The sequence below is a fragment of the Poromitra crassiceps genome (assembly GCF_964638095.1).
Source record: "Poromitra crassiceps genome assembly, chromosome: 3".
Classification (NCBI taxonomy): domain Eukaryota; kingdom Metazoa; phylum Chordata; class Actinopteri; order Beryciformes; family Melamphaidae; genus Poromitra; species Poromitra crassiceps.
Window position 1 is genome coordinate 23,957,300 of NC_139625.1, and position 16,043 is coordinate 23,973,342.

Here is a 16,043-nt window from a genome sequence, read left to right on the forward strand (position 1 = left end):
TTGCTGGACCTCCCCTATTTCGGGACCCTGGTTACGGCCCTGGATGTCTCTCTTCCTATTCTCCGGGACAGCCATAATGAAAGAAAGTAGCCAACCAGTGGCAGAAGAGAACCTGATACACGTCTGAATTGATATTATCCAGCTAGAAAATGATACAAAATCAGATACAAAGATGCAAGTTACAAATTAATGAATGACACTCCCCACTTGATATACTGTAGCAAGATAATTATTATATACAGTCAATGAGCAAGAGAGAGAAAAACAATATGACACATGAAACATTACCAATCTAGCTGCTTGTCAGTGAAACAATAATGTTGCATGAGACTTGATTATTTTTGAATTGCTTTGTGTAAATGTAAGTTGCATGAAAATTATGTTTCACGGTGTAAAGCCGGCCTACTTAGACAATTATAGGCTTTTTGGGTGTCCTCAGCACAAAACCCCTCACATAAGGGGGAAAAAATAAGTTGGGGGGGGGGGGGGAATCCTCTGACATGTATTTAGTATTATTAATCGATAATCTTTTAAACAAGTGGTTGATTTGATTTCTAATGCATTTCTCTTTCACACCGTGAAATGACAGCAACAGGAGAGTGGAAACTACACCGCACATGGACCACACATGCACAGACTGTATAGCGCTAAAATTATTTACACAAACACACTATAATTTTTTAAGTGCTCTACTTGTGGAATGTCCGATCTTGTAACAAAAGCTAGACGTTCAGATGAATAACGACATGTGCTGGCAAAGCCCAGTGTTCATTACTGCATGCTAAGCTTTATTTTATGTGACTACCATGGCTCTGCACATCTGATGTAGGTTAAAGTATTCTCTGTATAGCTCAAGGAGATGAAATATCTTCACTTATTGTCCATTTTACAGAGGGGAGCTAAAGAAATATCCTGTAGTAAAATCAGGAAGAGCGGGCGGGGCATGCCACCTGCTGTGGCCTGACCTGAAGACGCCTGCAGGTCTTCTTGCCCAAGACTTTGAGTCTGCTCTCAGCTGTAATGCCTCCTTCACACTATGACACTGAAAAGCCCAAAACGCACAGGGAGTGAAACTTGACAATTGACAACTTGACAACTTGACAAGTCAATTTCTGCCCCTATAGCGCACTGCAAGCATCAGATCTGAAATGTATACACCACAGAATGACAGAACCATCAGTATTTTGGGGAAAAGGCCACTAATTTATATGTAATCAGGCACAATTGACCGATTAAAAAAAGTTGTTATACCGTAGTTTTGAGCCCTGTCATAGAGGATCATCCTACCTGTCTGTCGTGCAGAGGGGGAGAGAAAAAAGGCAGCGCTGCGGGAGAAAATGATGCAATCATTCTGCCCAAACTTTCACCAATCTAATCTCATCATGACATCCAGGCTATATTTTGCTAGCCGATGCGTTTAGAACATGCTTGCTGTAGGCCTATTTAAACTGCTGTGAGATTTGTTTGAGGAGCATAGCGAGACAGACGGGGATGGAAGTGGGCAGAGAGGGGGTGCCCAGAGCGCTTTGGTTACTGCTGGAACCTCATTTGATGTGAAAGCAGAAACAGAAAAAGGCTTTTTACTCTTACTTCAAGAAGACAGCAGCAAATGTGCACACATTCTGAAAAATGGCATTGATCCACCATAAGAGAAAAATGTGACAATAATAATTGTCATGTGTGCGTCCTGTAAAAGGTGAGCGTAAGGTTAAGTTTAGGTCACTAAAACAACTTGGGTCCAGGGAAGGGTTAAGGCTGGAGAAATCAAACTGTGGCTAAGTCTAGGCATCTAAAGCAACTTTGGTTGGTCGGGTAAGGTTTTCATCATGGTTTAATAAGAAAAACTTGTGTTGAAAATGAAAACTTTACGCACAGCAGAAATCATCTTTGCATAAATGAGAGATTGAACCCAGTATATATTTCAATGCTCAGTGAGTACAGAGATCCAAACTGTGGAGGGGGGCCTTCAGAGAGGTGAGATGAGACTGTAACTAGTTGGATACGTACAAGTGTGTAATGGGGGGCTATATTTGGTCATGGGTACCTCATATTTTCTAGCAGCATCCCTGGCTTGAGAGCTGCTTTGCTCACATGCCACTCAGCAGATGGGATACATCAAGCATCATCCCCATCCAGGTCCAGATGAATCATGATATCTGGGAAATTCTTCTTCACTGGTTTTCCATCCAGGTCCAGATGAGCTATAATATCTGGGAGACTCTTCTTCACTGGTTTTCCAGCCATTAATAGGTTTATGGATCTAGTTTACAGCTTGGCGGTGGATGTCCACAGATTCATGCTGACACAGCAGGTCCTAGTTTGGCAATTTCCTCTGACTTTCCTGTCTTCATCCCTGACAGAAAAAATGGTAACACTTCACTTGAAGTGCTTTCTGCATGAGGGTTACATTATTATCCCATCAGAACATTATCTTCATTATAATGCATTATGTCACAGAATGCATCATAAATCAGGTATGTTTTGTGAGATGGTTCGACTAGTTTTGCGAGAAGGTATTCAGTCCCCAGGTTTTCCTCACTGTCTAATTAGCCTGTTCTTATTAATAATTCTCATTCTATAATTTCAACTAATAATTCTCCTTATGGTGATTTTTCATTTTATTGTATTTGTTTAACCATTTAATCACACACACAGTATGTTGGCTGAGCATGGATGCTCTTTTCCAGCAATGTCCACAATTACAAGCACTATAATGTCACTGCTTGTAACTGTATTTTATTGTTTGTATTGTAGCCTATTGTGTTATTACATGATAATACCTCATGACTCCCATTTCAAAGGCCAAATGCCCCCCCCCCCCAGCATCTGAGAGCTTCATCATTCCTACTTAGTGCTGGGGAATTCCCCATGCAGCATTTGCCCTTTGTGGTCAATTCACACCATGAAATCACAAATGAATGTAACACTTCAACTGTGAACTACACTCATACTGCAGCTTTCACTTCAAAACACTTGGATGTGTCACCATGACTACCAAGGTGTCCGTTGAGGTGTGTTTCCTGTGCTGAGAGTTGGGCGCGGGAGAGACAATGCTGCCAAGAAGCTGTCACTATCAGACCAGAAAGTCTACACTCAAACCAGCAGACCATGTCAAAACAGTCTGAAAAAGACTCCTCCATCTCCCTCGCCTTTTCCTCAGGTGATATTTGGCACAGAGAATGATCACGTTATGTAGTCACAGTTCATGAAGTCTGTTTGCACATTTGCTTTATTTGATCTGTGTAGGCGCTGCAGGTGTACATAGTGCATATTCAAATGCAGGGAGCGGCAAAGTGAAAGCCAAAGCAGGGCACACGGTTGGCAGCACTGCACCCATTCCGTTTCCTCCCTGTCGCCTCATCTGCCAGGCGTGCCTCGAGTCAGTGTGACAGTGTCTGTGGCCTTGGCGGAGGGCTTGTGTGACAGTGAAGGTCTTTGTTGCAGAGGAAGAGAGCTACGGGCGAGGGCGCGAGCCACTCTGGGTGCCTGTTGTTGGGTCTTGTTTGTGTCTGTTGCCGTGGCAACCGTCAGCCTGTGACGGCAGAGGCACGGAGGTAGGCGGCTCCTGGCGTTTCACCATAGACCACGGAAGATGAGAGTGACTGTGCAGAGAGCAAAGTATGGCACTGGTGCCCGCACAACTCAAGAGGAAGGATCTGGTGGATCTGCTAAATCTCACTCTTCACCGCACCCTCCCTCCCACTATGCACAAAGCACATACTGTGGTGCTGTTGCTCAATGGCTAATGACTACCACTGTTACACAAGTTACACAAGACAAGAGAGAAGGCGAGGCGCATGTAAATGTGTTTACAACAAACTAAACTAATGTCGGTGTCCAAGGTTTCATTACAGTCTAATAGGAAAGTGGTCCTAGTTTAGCTGATTCCCATGGGGCCATACATACATTGCTAAAAATGTATGCATTAATTGCACGGTAGATGTTTTTGGTAAAAGCATTCACCAAATAGCACAATACTACTATAATGCTGCTGTCAGGTGAATACCAAGACTCTAAATGTGAGGAGTGGACTTTCATGTTTTTTTTTGCGTCATAACCCTAAATTAAGAATGTTTCATTAACCTTACAAAACTCACATCACTGCAAAAATACATGGTCGTTAGTGAATAAATAAAACTGTTTCCATTACTTTACTTAGTGAAAAGTTGGGGTTATGTTTTGACAGCAATGCTAGACCGATGTGTTCATGTCGATGTGTGTGTGTGTGTGTGTGTGTGTGTGTGTGTGTGTGTGTGTGTGTGTGTGTGTGTGTGCGTGCGTGCGTGCGTGTGTGCATGCGTGTGTGTGTGTGTACATGACAACCTCTCAGGTTACAATCTTTGCAGTGCTTCCCCTCACCACAATGTGTGATAAACCGTGGGAGATGACGTTATGGCACAGCGGAGCTCATGGGTTTAAGCATCACATATAACTGAAGTGTGAAAAATGTAATTCGATTCAGTTTGAGTTTGAGTTGAGCGGTCATATCGTTTTGAACAGAGAGAGAGTGTTCAACCAAAGAATGATTCTATGTCATGGCTCTAAATGGATCAGTTGATGGCTGATTCGATTAGGCCACACAGTGTGGCGAGACATGCTGGCACTAACAATGTAAGTGACTGGAACGTCCTCAACTAACTTCTCTAATTCATGGGATTTTTTTGACTCAGGGACGGCATACCCAATAACTCTGCATGGAGAATAAAAAGGAAAAACAATGAAGCAATGATACAAACTTTAAAAAGACTTTAATCAAAATGGCCACATATTAAGTACAGGAAGAGACTGGTTGACAACTACCGTAGGCGACATGATACCAAATTTTGTGCTCTGTCTTCAGACTGACATATCCTGTATGACAAAACAACTGCAAAAACAAAAACAAAAACTACACACACACAAAATGTTGTCTCCGGAGAAGAATGAAATTTGGTTGCTGGTTTTGGTTTGAATGAAGTTTCCAGGCAGCATTTTATTGCGGGTCCTGAACCTGACAACAAAGCACACAAAATGGATCAGTGTATATACCAGGATGGATTTGTTCAGAGTCAGTCTATGCTTGTCTGATCAGAGTGTATGAAAATGAACAGGAACCAAGTGAATGTAAGTCTGTGTACCTGTGTTAGTCTATTTGAATGTGTGGCTTTCAGTTCCGCCATGTCCAAATCCTGAGAGGAGGAGGGAGGGAGGGAGGGAGGGAGGGAGGGAGGGAGGGAGGGAGGGGGGGAGGGAGGGAGACAAGTTACATCAGCTCACTTACATTTGCACTATGTTTAGGGATTTAGTTTCAAGCGGATAGCGGAGGAGGGTAGCGGAACCACAACAATGGAAACTCCCGTGTTGGCTGACCCCGGCGCCTGCTGTTGGACTCAAAATGGAAGCAACAAGGCCAGTTGCTATGGCAACACACATCCGAACCTGTCACAGAATTCCAACTATTCCGCCCTGGTCCAAAATGGGAATTGGGACCAATTATGTAATGCCTGGGTCAGTGAGAACATGACCCTATCAGGTTTGACGAGACCATTTATAGACTAAACAAACACAATCGAACACAAAGCCTTTTCCTCACACCATGATGAAGTCTAGACTTGAGAGCAAACATGGTCAAGCCTTTGGGTCCCTAGGGGTCAGGGGTCACCCTGCATTCTTCTTATTATAGGAGGTTAAACCTTAGATATTGTGATTGTGGTGTCAACAGGTCAGAGTGAGCTCAGTCATTGTGTAAAAACGCTTATAGGAAGAAAACAGGATGATGACTGAGCAGATAGGAACCAGGGTCTCCACAGTCACTGGACTGTGTGAGTCCCATATTTCTTGACAGTTCTCTCTCAATTTTCTTTAATTGAACACCGTGAGTTAAAAGCAACTTACCTTTAGGTCCAAACAGTGCAGCGTAGCAGGGTTTGTTACAGTATGGCTTGCCTTCATGCTGTAAGAAGCAGAAGAAGTTGTATTAGCACGACTCATATTGAAAATGTCCAAACATCCAATAATAATACAGTAAGTTCGACGGCATCCTCACTATACAATCAAAAGCTCATCAAAAGGTGTTCATTTGTCTTTTAGAGCCAATACTGTACACTATTATAACTTTTTTACATGATTGTTTATTCAATACTCCCTGTAAAGCATTATCTCTTTAAAAAAGAGCTATACAACCAACTGCACAATCCTGCACATTATTGTTATTTTTGTTTTGTCGTCTGGGAACCGGGAACCTTCCATGCAGCTCCTCCGGGCTGCATGTCAAAGTGTCCTTTCGTAAGACACTGAAACCCTAACTGCTCCCGACACAGACGCTGTCGGTGTGTGAATGTCAGCGTGAATGGGTGAATGTAGACATTATTGTAAAGCACTTTGAGCAGTCACCACAGCAAAAAAACGCAATATAAATCCAGTACATTTACCATTTACCATCTAACAGTGATTCCCAAACTGTGGGCCGCGGCCCAATAGTGGGCCGTGGAGGTACTGTCACTCCCGATTTTTGCGGGCAATCAAATGGCTGTAGCTGAGTCATTTTTAAAGCTACAGTGGAGATCCTGTTATCAGAAGAACCTAGAAGACCTAATCCATTGGTATCAAGCATAGTATGCTAGCTTGTCAGAAAGGGGTAAATTGGTTCAATGGGTACCCACGGGTCTCCCCTTTAGGTAGCATTTTTCACAGCCTAGCATTATAGCTTGTGGAATGATTTCTTCTGTTGTTGCTCATCACATTTTGTCTTAACAGATGTGTTATGCATGCAAATACTTCTGATGAGTAAGGGGGGAGAAAATGTTGACAATCTGCTTTTGGGTATTTTGCCGAAATGTTTTTGTATGTGGATGGATTATTAATTTCCCTTATGCCCAAGTTCACATGCTCTGTTAATGAAATAAAAAATATATAATATAAAAAACATATCAGGAAATACATCATCTCAGTCTCGTGTGTTGATCAGAGTTGTGATTAAAGGGTTGGGTGGGCCCTGGAAGATTCTCAGATTTCAAAGTGGGCCGTGGCATTCTTAAGTTTTGGGAACCCCTGATCTAACATGATATGAAAGCGCCCTGTACATTATCAGTGCATTGACACATTGTACGTTATTCAAATGTTCAGGCGTCTCACCTCTGCATGTGAGCCCGGTGACAGCGTCTTGCTGCACTTCTCACACTTCAGACAGGGCCGGTGCCAGTCCTTGCCCAGTGATGTCACCCTCTCAGCTGCCAAACACAACAAAAAGACATGATTAATAAATGCTTTCTGCACATTTACACACAAAGTGCTACTGTAGTCTGCAGACGTGCTGGAAGTGTCCCACGGTCAGGGGTTCCCAACCTTTTTTGGCTTGTGACCCTATTTTGACATCGCAAAAATCTAGGGACCCGCGACATTCAAATTCCGGTACACCATTGATTGATAATGTCATCAGTGACATCGTCAGTGATGTCACATAGAATTCTCTGAGAATATCTGACTTTAATCTCAAAACTCTATTTTCTCAAAATTCTGACAATAACTCAGAATTCTGAGTTTAAAGGGGGACTAACCCCCTAGATATGTATTAGAACAGTGATTTGAAAATACCTATGGAAAAAACCAAGAAATGACATATGCTCTTGTCTATACTGGACTCTTTGGCTGTGTTGAAGTCCAGATTTTTTTTCGGAAATCGAAGCCATTACAGTTTGCCTATTGCCTCAAAAATAATTTATTTGAGAGGGGCCATATCTGTATAAATATCAACAATTAGCCAACGCTGGTGGCCTGTATGGAAAGAGCTTTGCTCAAAATGGTTGAAAGTTATATCAATTTGGTAATTCAGTGGCGAACTAGAAATTTAATTATTTTTCTGCATGTAACTCTATGGCAGTGTGTTGAACTACGTTACGAGAGCAAAGTGGCATGGGCTCGTTACAGCAGCACACCGCACAATACGACAAACCCCCCGTTCTGGGGTAACACAATGCGAGATTTCTCTACGTCATTCCCTCGTCCAAGTTGCCATATAGTCCCTTTTTCATTTTAGTTTGGGGGCTTTTCGTGATTGTTGTTAAAAGTTGTGCAAAAGTTTTTTCCTCTCAGCGCAGTGCAGGCTGCCTGCGCCTCCTCCCTCCTGCCAGACCCCGGCTGGCGAAACAGCCTGTTGCATGCATGGGGCGCTTGTAACCTCACGGAGCAACAAACAAACAGACAGAAATAGCTGGTGTGCGATTTAGAGAATACAGTCTGAGATTGGGTACAGGATTGAGGGAATCCCGCATCTGTTTGCGAAGGTGCGACTGGACAGGACGCTTTTCACAGACGGGCACAGTAGTCGGAGCGAGGCGAGTGTCTCTCAGGGCTACTCAGGGCAGAGCTGCAGATCTCTCCTTCTCCTCCGCGCATTCAGTCTGTCCAAAATCATTACCGATATAATCTCAGTAGGAGGGATGCAGGGAAATGATAGTAGCCGATGTGTTTAGAGAAGCTTTGTCACGTTGTCACGTCGTAGTATAGCGTTATATTTTACATGTGCGCTAAACTGCGACCATATTTGTTTGCGGAAATATCAGACTGCTCTCTCTACTCTCAGACAACACTCTGCTCTGCTGCGCGCGCCCGCGGAGCTTGGAGCTAGTGCATGAGGTTTACAGTAGGACTCTCTCCCGCCTGGCTGGGCTGGAGACAGCTGCTTCCAACTCGGACTGATAATATATACATCATCATTCGAGCTTATTCAGGTAAGATATAAATAAAGTAGTGACACATTCAGCGGGAAACTAACTATAATTAAGACATGTGCCAACTTTGACAACGTTTGGTTCAGTATTTTAAGAGCAAACTTCAATAGGAATAGGCTTGGAGTTCTGAGGAGCCGAAAGGGTACAGGGGGGGTAGGGGAGTAATTATCTTGAAATCCCATAGTCTTTGGGAACACTGTGACGTCAAAGTGTTCCTAATCTCCCATTCATTTGAGAAAAAAAAAAAAAGCAGTCTTTGACCCTAAGAGGGCGCTTATGCCAGGTATGCTGCTGAAAAATGATACAAATGGTAAAATGGCAACAGTTTGGTGTCAAATGTGGAAATTCTGACCAGAATTCTTCACACATCACCCCCAAAGTCATATATATTGGTTAAAAGCTGAAAAAAAGTGTTTTGGAGGTTAGTTCTCCTCTCAGAATTCTTCTGACTTTATTCTCAGAATTTAATTCTCCTGATTTAAAGTTATAATCTCAAAGATTTTCATCTAAAAAATGAATAAATTAAGAGTCACTCACAATGTTGATTGAATGTTGATGGAAGCCTTTGCAGTATATTGTGACATTATGTGACATTAGTAATGTCACATAATGCAACACTGTTTGGATATCAGCTGCAATTACCACTCATCGCCATAGGTGTCACCCAAGAGAACAAAGCTGAAATCTTAGAGATTAAACTCAAAACTTAAAAAAATAAAGTGACCCTAATCATCTTCAGTAGTATTAACACATTCACTGCCAGCCATTTTTTTTTTACTGTAGGTAGCTTCTGCCAAGCCGTTTTTTGAGGATTCTGGCTCATTTTACAAGAGCCGAGGATAATTTTCTGCTTGGACTTTGTGAACACGAAGTTCACAAAAGTACTAATAGAATGTGTGCTTTCTCTGTCTAAAAGAGTTAGTTTGTAGAGTTAGTAGTTATGTAGATATTAGCCGTTGAGTACAGCATGGTTTCAGTGTCTGAGACAGGAAGCTGAGATAATCGCAGTTTTGTGAAATTCAATCAAACAGGCAGAACAGTCACTTTAACCATTTATTTTTGGCATCAGTGAGAGATCAGACATCTGAACAATATAGTTCTGAACACCCTCTCCCTTAAACTCCTCCCTCCGTGGGCGTGTCTGGTGGCGTTTGTCACAAGCCAGTTTCTCCTGCCTGTCTGAGCAGTGAGCAGCCTCCCTCTCTGGCGGCCCCTCGTCGGCGAGTGTGGCGAGTGTGGACTGTGGATGGGACTCAATCGTTTCTTGGATTTTCGGTTGAGAGCTTTGATGAAGCTTTGTGCGATTCTAGGCTTTATGCTGCCCACCCAATCTATTTTTGGAACCCCCCACCCTTGTGCGCCCGTGTGCAGCAGCGTGAAAGCGTTTTCGCCTACAGTATGAGAATGAGGCTCGTTCGTTTCTGGGTTTTCGGAATGCGTGCGATTCTGGCCTTTCTGCGGGTGTTTCAAAGTGTGTTTCACCCATAATCTATTATGCAAATTTGCAATCCCCCACGCCAGCACCGCTCTCCGCTCTCGGTGTGCTGCTCTGCTGGCGTGGCCGCTCTCGGCGAGTCTGGTGACTGATGACTGTAAAATCGCCAAGCCATTTCCTTGAGAATGGCTTTCTCCCGCGGCTGTTTTTGGTTGGCATTCTCTCTGTCGGGAGAGCACTGTCGCCACTTAGTTGGTCGGTAAAATAGATTATACTAATTCAATACTTCCAATATTTTTATAGGAGACGTGGGGGGCATTGATCCACGTAGCACCGTCAAAAAAAAAAAAAAATATTTTTTGACGAGTCAACTCGTCATTGGCAGTGAACGGTTGGATTGTGTTTGACGAGTCAACTCGTCATTGGCAGTGAACGTGTTAAATTGGGTCTGATGTAAAAAAAAAAAAAACGAAATGAAATGAAATTAAACGAAATTTCAGGCGACCCTATTTTAATTCCAGGCGACCCCACTTAGGGTCGCGACCCTAAGGTTGGGAACCACTGCGCCACGGACATGGGTTAGTTCATGAACCCCAAACTATCAGTGCATTTTGGCTGATAACACTCTTCTCTTCCAGTCAGATCAGCAAGATGTTCACTTCTTCCCCTCATCAGAGCAGATAAGTGGAAGGACTTGTTTGGGTGTGGTGCTTGGGGGAGCGGAGGTCTATGATAGTCCTGGAGGAATTTGCCCTCCCCTTCCATCATAAAACCCAATAAATTCTTATCTGCGGCGGTTGATTTTCACAAACAGCCATCAAGAGGATTGTTAACCTGGGGAGGAACGCCACAGTCTTGTTGTGTTTCAGGTCTTTACAGGAGATGTTCAAGAGTTTGGACGCCTGTCGACTGTTGAGACACGTAACACGTTTATGAGGCAGACACAGGCCAAGAATCTGTATGTGATTTGTGCCCGGAAAGCTGTCTGTGCCCTGAACGCATCGGGCCAAAGAGGGTGACATCCAAGAAAAACACAGGATATGCTGACACAGTATAGAAAAAGTGCAATGGTTTTTGTGCACTTAACGATGATTACCATCTGTGGATTTTCTAAAAAGCACAAGAGGGCAGTAAATGTGTCAAAAATAACTCGGGTCAAACAGGTTTTAGGTCTATCAAACCACAAGCCTTCCTGTTCTAGAATAGCAGATCGTTCTGTTATCACTACATGTTACATTGTATCATCGTAATCGTATCAGCAGGATGTGAAACATGAGACATGAGATGTGATTATGTAAGCTGTGTGCAGGGCAGGGCCACTGGCTCAAAACACTTCAGTAATAATGTGGCGGGGCCCTGAAGGCAACCCTGTCTCGCATAATTAGTGCACTTTACTTCCAATAACAAACCAGTGGAATGAGGAAATGGCCAACCCTGCCCTGCATGTCCCACTCTGGCCCACGCAGTGTCCCAGGTTAAAGCTCCACTCCAGTGTATTCTGTCATTTGTAAGATATTTCATGTGTCGCTGGGTCCTGCACTGGTCTGTTGATTAGCCACAGTGTTCGCCAGTGTATTCTGTTGACAAATAATCTCATTTTGGGCTCAAAATCCTAAAAATAAGCTGTTGGTAACAACGGCGATGAGGTCAGACATTGTAGTGGTCTGTCAACTGACATATGATATTCAGACAATGCATTACAGTATACAGTTACAGTATAGCTGGCATTAGCCTCTGGCATTAGCTAGCTGTTGGATGTGAGCTACTTTAGTTACATGGGTGCAAAATGCCACTGAATGACCGGTTAACCAGTTCCAGTCACGCTCTTTCCATAAAGCCCACCAGCTTTGATATCTGTTGGCTAGTTGTTGATATTATAACAATATTGTGGCGTTTTTCCGAGATGCGAGCAGACTGTCATGGCGGTGACTGTTTCCGGTATTTGCGCTCTGGGCCGGGCGCAGAGAGTTGAACAAAGAGAGAACAGACATACTCTACGTCATTATGCTGCAGTGGAATAATGGGTGGAACAAGCTATTAGCTTCTCATCAATTTAAGTTCTTTGGCGCAAATGATGACATGCGTTGTTACAGCACCTACACACGTACGTTTTCATAGAACATCAATAGTTGTACAGGTAGGAAAAACTGAGTGGAGGGGGACTTTAAGGTCTCTATAAAGTATCAAAGTCCAACCTGAAGACTCGTTCTGCTCATTCTTCAGTTCTTACATGACGATAATGTGACATTTTTACTGTTTATTTTACTACAGGATGTTATGATGACAAATGGGGTGTGATATCACCCTGAGAGAATAGCAGAGGAATACACCGTTTTGCTGACTGGAGCATTATGGAGGCGGTCCAACTCACACACACACACACATGCACGCACGCACGCGCACACACACACACACACACACACACACACGCCCACACACACCCACACGCACGCACGCACGCACGTACACAATGGAAAACACAGCGTTCAACTCTAGCCCACATTCTGTCCAAAAACAAAGAATTAATGGTAACTAGTAGTGTTTCTCGACATTTCTGCGACATTTCTCCTTTCGAAAAAATAATCACAAATGCAGTCTGAAGCATATGAAATAGTGAATGACTGGGTTGATGAACTTGAGGACTCTGGAGGTATTGAAGACGAGATGTGAATCATGAAGGATAGATGATGCCTCCATCCAACTCTCTGTCTCTGTAATGTCTTTTGATCTGCACGAATACAGCAAAACAGCACATGTTCCTCTCTTTGCTTCCAACTCTCTCCCTCCCTCTCCTCTCTATTTTTAAGTCGGTGGTTCTGCACCAGAAAGCACGAGCGCCTGCAGAGTTTCCACTGAGAGTGGGGTAGGCTATTCATTTTATTTTATTTTATTTTCTTCAGCCCTCGGTCTCTCTGGAATTGGACCACGTCCCCCCTCCATCATTCAATGAGGCAGGCAGCGGTAGCATGATTGCTTCCATCTGAGAGTTTAGTTTCACTAAGACAGATGAGAAGAGAGAGTAGGAGAGAGGGGGGCTTTGAGGTGCGATGGAGAAGATCAGGCATTACTGCCGTGAGGCTGAGACCAATGAGCCTACATGATATTAGAACAGGTCCTGAAGAGCTCCGTGGGCCTTCCCCGGCCTTACTGTGGACATCTGGGAAAGAAACTTTTGAGCTAAGGGGGATTTGGTGTTTTGGAGTATTTCCCTCATGCCTTTATGAAGATATTATTGGCCTTGTTATGAGTAGAATAAATCAACTATCAGAAAATCTCTATTTTCATTTGCCAGCAAAAGAAAACTGACACCACGGTGCATCACCATAAAGAAAACAAAGCTTTTACCGCTCTGCACTTTCTTTCCCCCATCAGCATTTTCTAGCACCACACGCACACACAAAAATAAAATAATGGTTAGCTTGTTTTGGCCAAAACAAATTGGTTTGCTTGTTTTGGCCGAAAGGGTGAAGTTTATCCATGAAAATGAAGAATGGAAAGGATGTCTCCCCGGTCACAGGGTGGATTCATCTGAATGACAGTCCAGAGGCTCAGCAGAACAGACTCTTTGTATTAGACTCAGACTCGTCTGTCTCCAGAGAAGATTTACTCTGCTCCACTAGCGAGCTGGAGACAACATGGCAAATGGATTAAGACATGAATAAAATGGAGCTATCCCCATGTCCCCAGACATAGTAATTGGTTCTTCCTTGATGGTATCCTCCTGGGACGGACCTACAGGCGACGGACGAGAGGAGACTGGCTTCCTCTCCTCCCTTCTTGCCATTTTTAATGCAGCTCATCACTCATCAAGCTAGGAGTGAAAGAACAATTCCTACAGGGAGCACAGATCACCACTGAACTAACTTTCACCCTCTGATAACAAGACAGCTTAGAGAGTGTGCTGACCTCTTTGAGCCTACCAGGCATTCATCTGCAAGAATACATGCATATTATATACATTCATTACACATACATAGCTAAATACATACATACATACATACATACATACATACATACATACATGCATACATACTGTAGCCTACATACATACATACATACATACTGTAGCAACATACATACATGCATACATACATACATACATACATACATACATACATACATACATACATACATACTGTAGCCTACATGCCTCCCTGCTTGGCACTCAGCATCAAAGGGTTGGAATTGGGGGGTTAAATCACCATGTGATTCCCGAGCGCGGTGCACGCTGCCGCTCACCGCTCCCCCAGGGGATGGGTCAAATGCGGAGAACAAATTTCACACATTGTGTGACAATCAGTGGGACTTTACCTTTACCTTTACCTTTATGTATGTACGTACGTACGTACGTACGTACGTACATACATACACATACATACATACATACATACATGCATACTGTACATGCATACATACATACATACATACACATACATACACACACACACACACACACACACACACACACACACACACACACACACACACACACACACACACACAGGCTACATACATACATACATACTGTAGCCTACATGTACATACATACATACAGACATACATACTGCACATACATACATACACATACATACACACACACACACACACACACACATACATAGGCTACATACATACATACATACATAAATACATACACATACATACATACATACATACATACATACACATACATACATACATACATACATACATACATACATACATACATACATACATACATAGTACATACAGTACATACATGCCGTAGCCTACATACATACATAACAAATGCCAGACAGACAGACAGACAGACAGATAGTAGCAAGTAGGCTAATTATAATAATGATGATGATGATGATGATGATGATAATAATAATAATAATAATACATTTCCAGAACTGCCAACACATGCACTATTCAACATTTTCCAGCAATTTAAATATTAACAATTTTTCCCTTATTGATGACGTGAACAATATTTCCTGGTTTGTGAAAATGTGCGAGAGCAGCACATGCACACTACAGAGTGACAGCTGAGCTCTGCAGCATGAGGTCTGCAGGACCTAAAACACTAAGGAGCAGACAAGCACTTGAACGCACTTTATAATTCTGTGACTCCAAGCAGGTAAAGAACAAACGCTATACGCTAACGATTCCTGCAAGTCAAACCAGATTCGTGCCAAATTAAGGCGCAAACATGTCAATCAAAATAAACACACAAGTCTTACCAAAGTAAACTTCCTTCTCGCACTTTGGGCACTTGGGCATCTTTGCAGATTTATGTGGTAATCTCCGGGAGAGAAATTATCCTTTGCTGTAAGTGTCAACTTTACTGGCCCACCTGTTAGCTGTAACCACGCCTCGTTCTGAAGTGCAGATGTGCGCTCGCTGCTTCCTCTATTTATACCACTCAGGAAATAGTCGCTCACTGAAACTGTTTTTTTTCTGAATAGAGGGAGAGGCTTCAGCGCGATTGTGTGTGAGACATCACAGAGGAAGCAGGCTAGAATTACTTCATAAACGTTCCCTGTCTTTAGTACCGAGATACATACTTTTAATGGGAAACTATTATAGGGATTCGATTTATTTATGATATAAGATGATATTATAATCATAATAAAAGTTATTTGCATAGCACTTTTCAAAATGCAGAGTTTATAAAGTGCTTTAGGCCTACATACATTTGAAAACAAAAGCAATATCGTGTAATATAAAATAATAAAACAGTATTGACTGTAGTATGAAGTAATGATTAATTAGGACTTTGTAAAGTAATTTGTAAAGTAATTGCATTTAAAAAAAAAACTTGATGGGTTCCCTTCACTAAACAATTAGCTACTAATATTAAAATACTTCTGATTTTTCAAGCCTTCACTCAGGATCAATCACAGTCCAGTATT

General features: G+C 42.7%; 1 protein-coding gene across 2 annotated transcripts; it reads right to left on the reverse strand.

The window, feature by feature from the left end:
- Positions 1-4,731: 4,731 nt before the first annotated feature.
- Positions 4,732-15,514, reverse strand: crip1 (cysteine-rich protein 1). Of its 2 annotated transcripts, none has more exons than XM_083634173.1 (5): positions 15,372-15,514; positions 7,114-7,208; positions 5,875-5,932; positions 5,118-5,168; positions 4,732-4,984 (listed from the first exon to the last, which is right to left on the reverse strand). In XM_083634173.1, exons 1-4 carry the CDS (start codon positions 15,409-15,411, stop codon positions 5,128-5,130), a joined length of 234 nt encoding a protein of 77 aa, XP_083490299.1. In that variant the 5' UTR covers positions 15,412-15,514; the 3' UTR covers positions 4,732-4,984; positions 5,118-5,127. The 2 variants fall into 2 exon arrangements, with proteins under 2 accessions (XP_083490299.1, XP_083490298.1); XM_083634172.1 differs by having other exon boundaries at positions 4,732-4,990.
- Positions 15,515-16,043: the final 529 nt, after the last annotated feature.

What these genes read in the sequence shown, in the direction of transcription:
- crip1 (XM_083634173.1), bottom strand. Translation starts at nt 15,411, where the DNA reads ATGCCCAAGTGCCCAAAGTGCGAGAAGGAAGTTTACTTTG. An exon ending in CACCGGGCTCACATGCAGAG is followed by an intron (nt 5,933 to 7,113) that starts GTGAGACGCCTG and finishes TGCTTCTTACAG; the next exon opens with CATGAAGGCAAGCCATACTG. An exon ending in TGCACTGTTTGGACCTAAAG is followed by an intron (nt 5,169 to 5,874) that starts GTAAGTTGCTTT and finishes TCCTCCTCTCAG; the next exon opens with GATTTGGACATGGCGGAACT.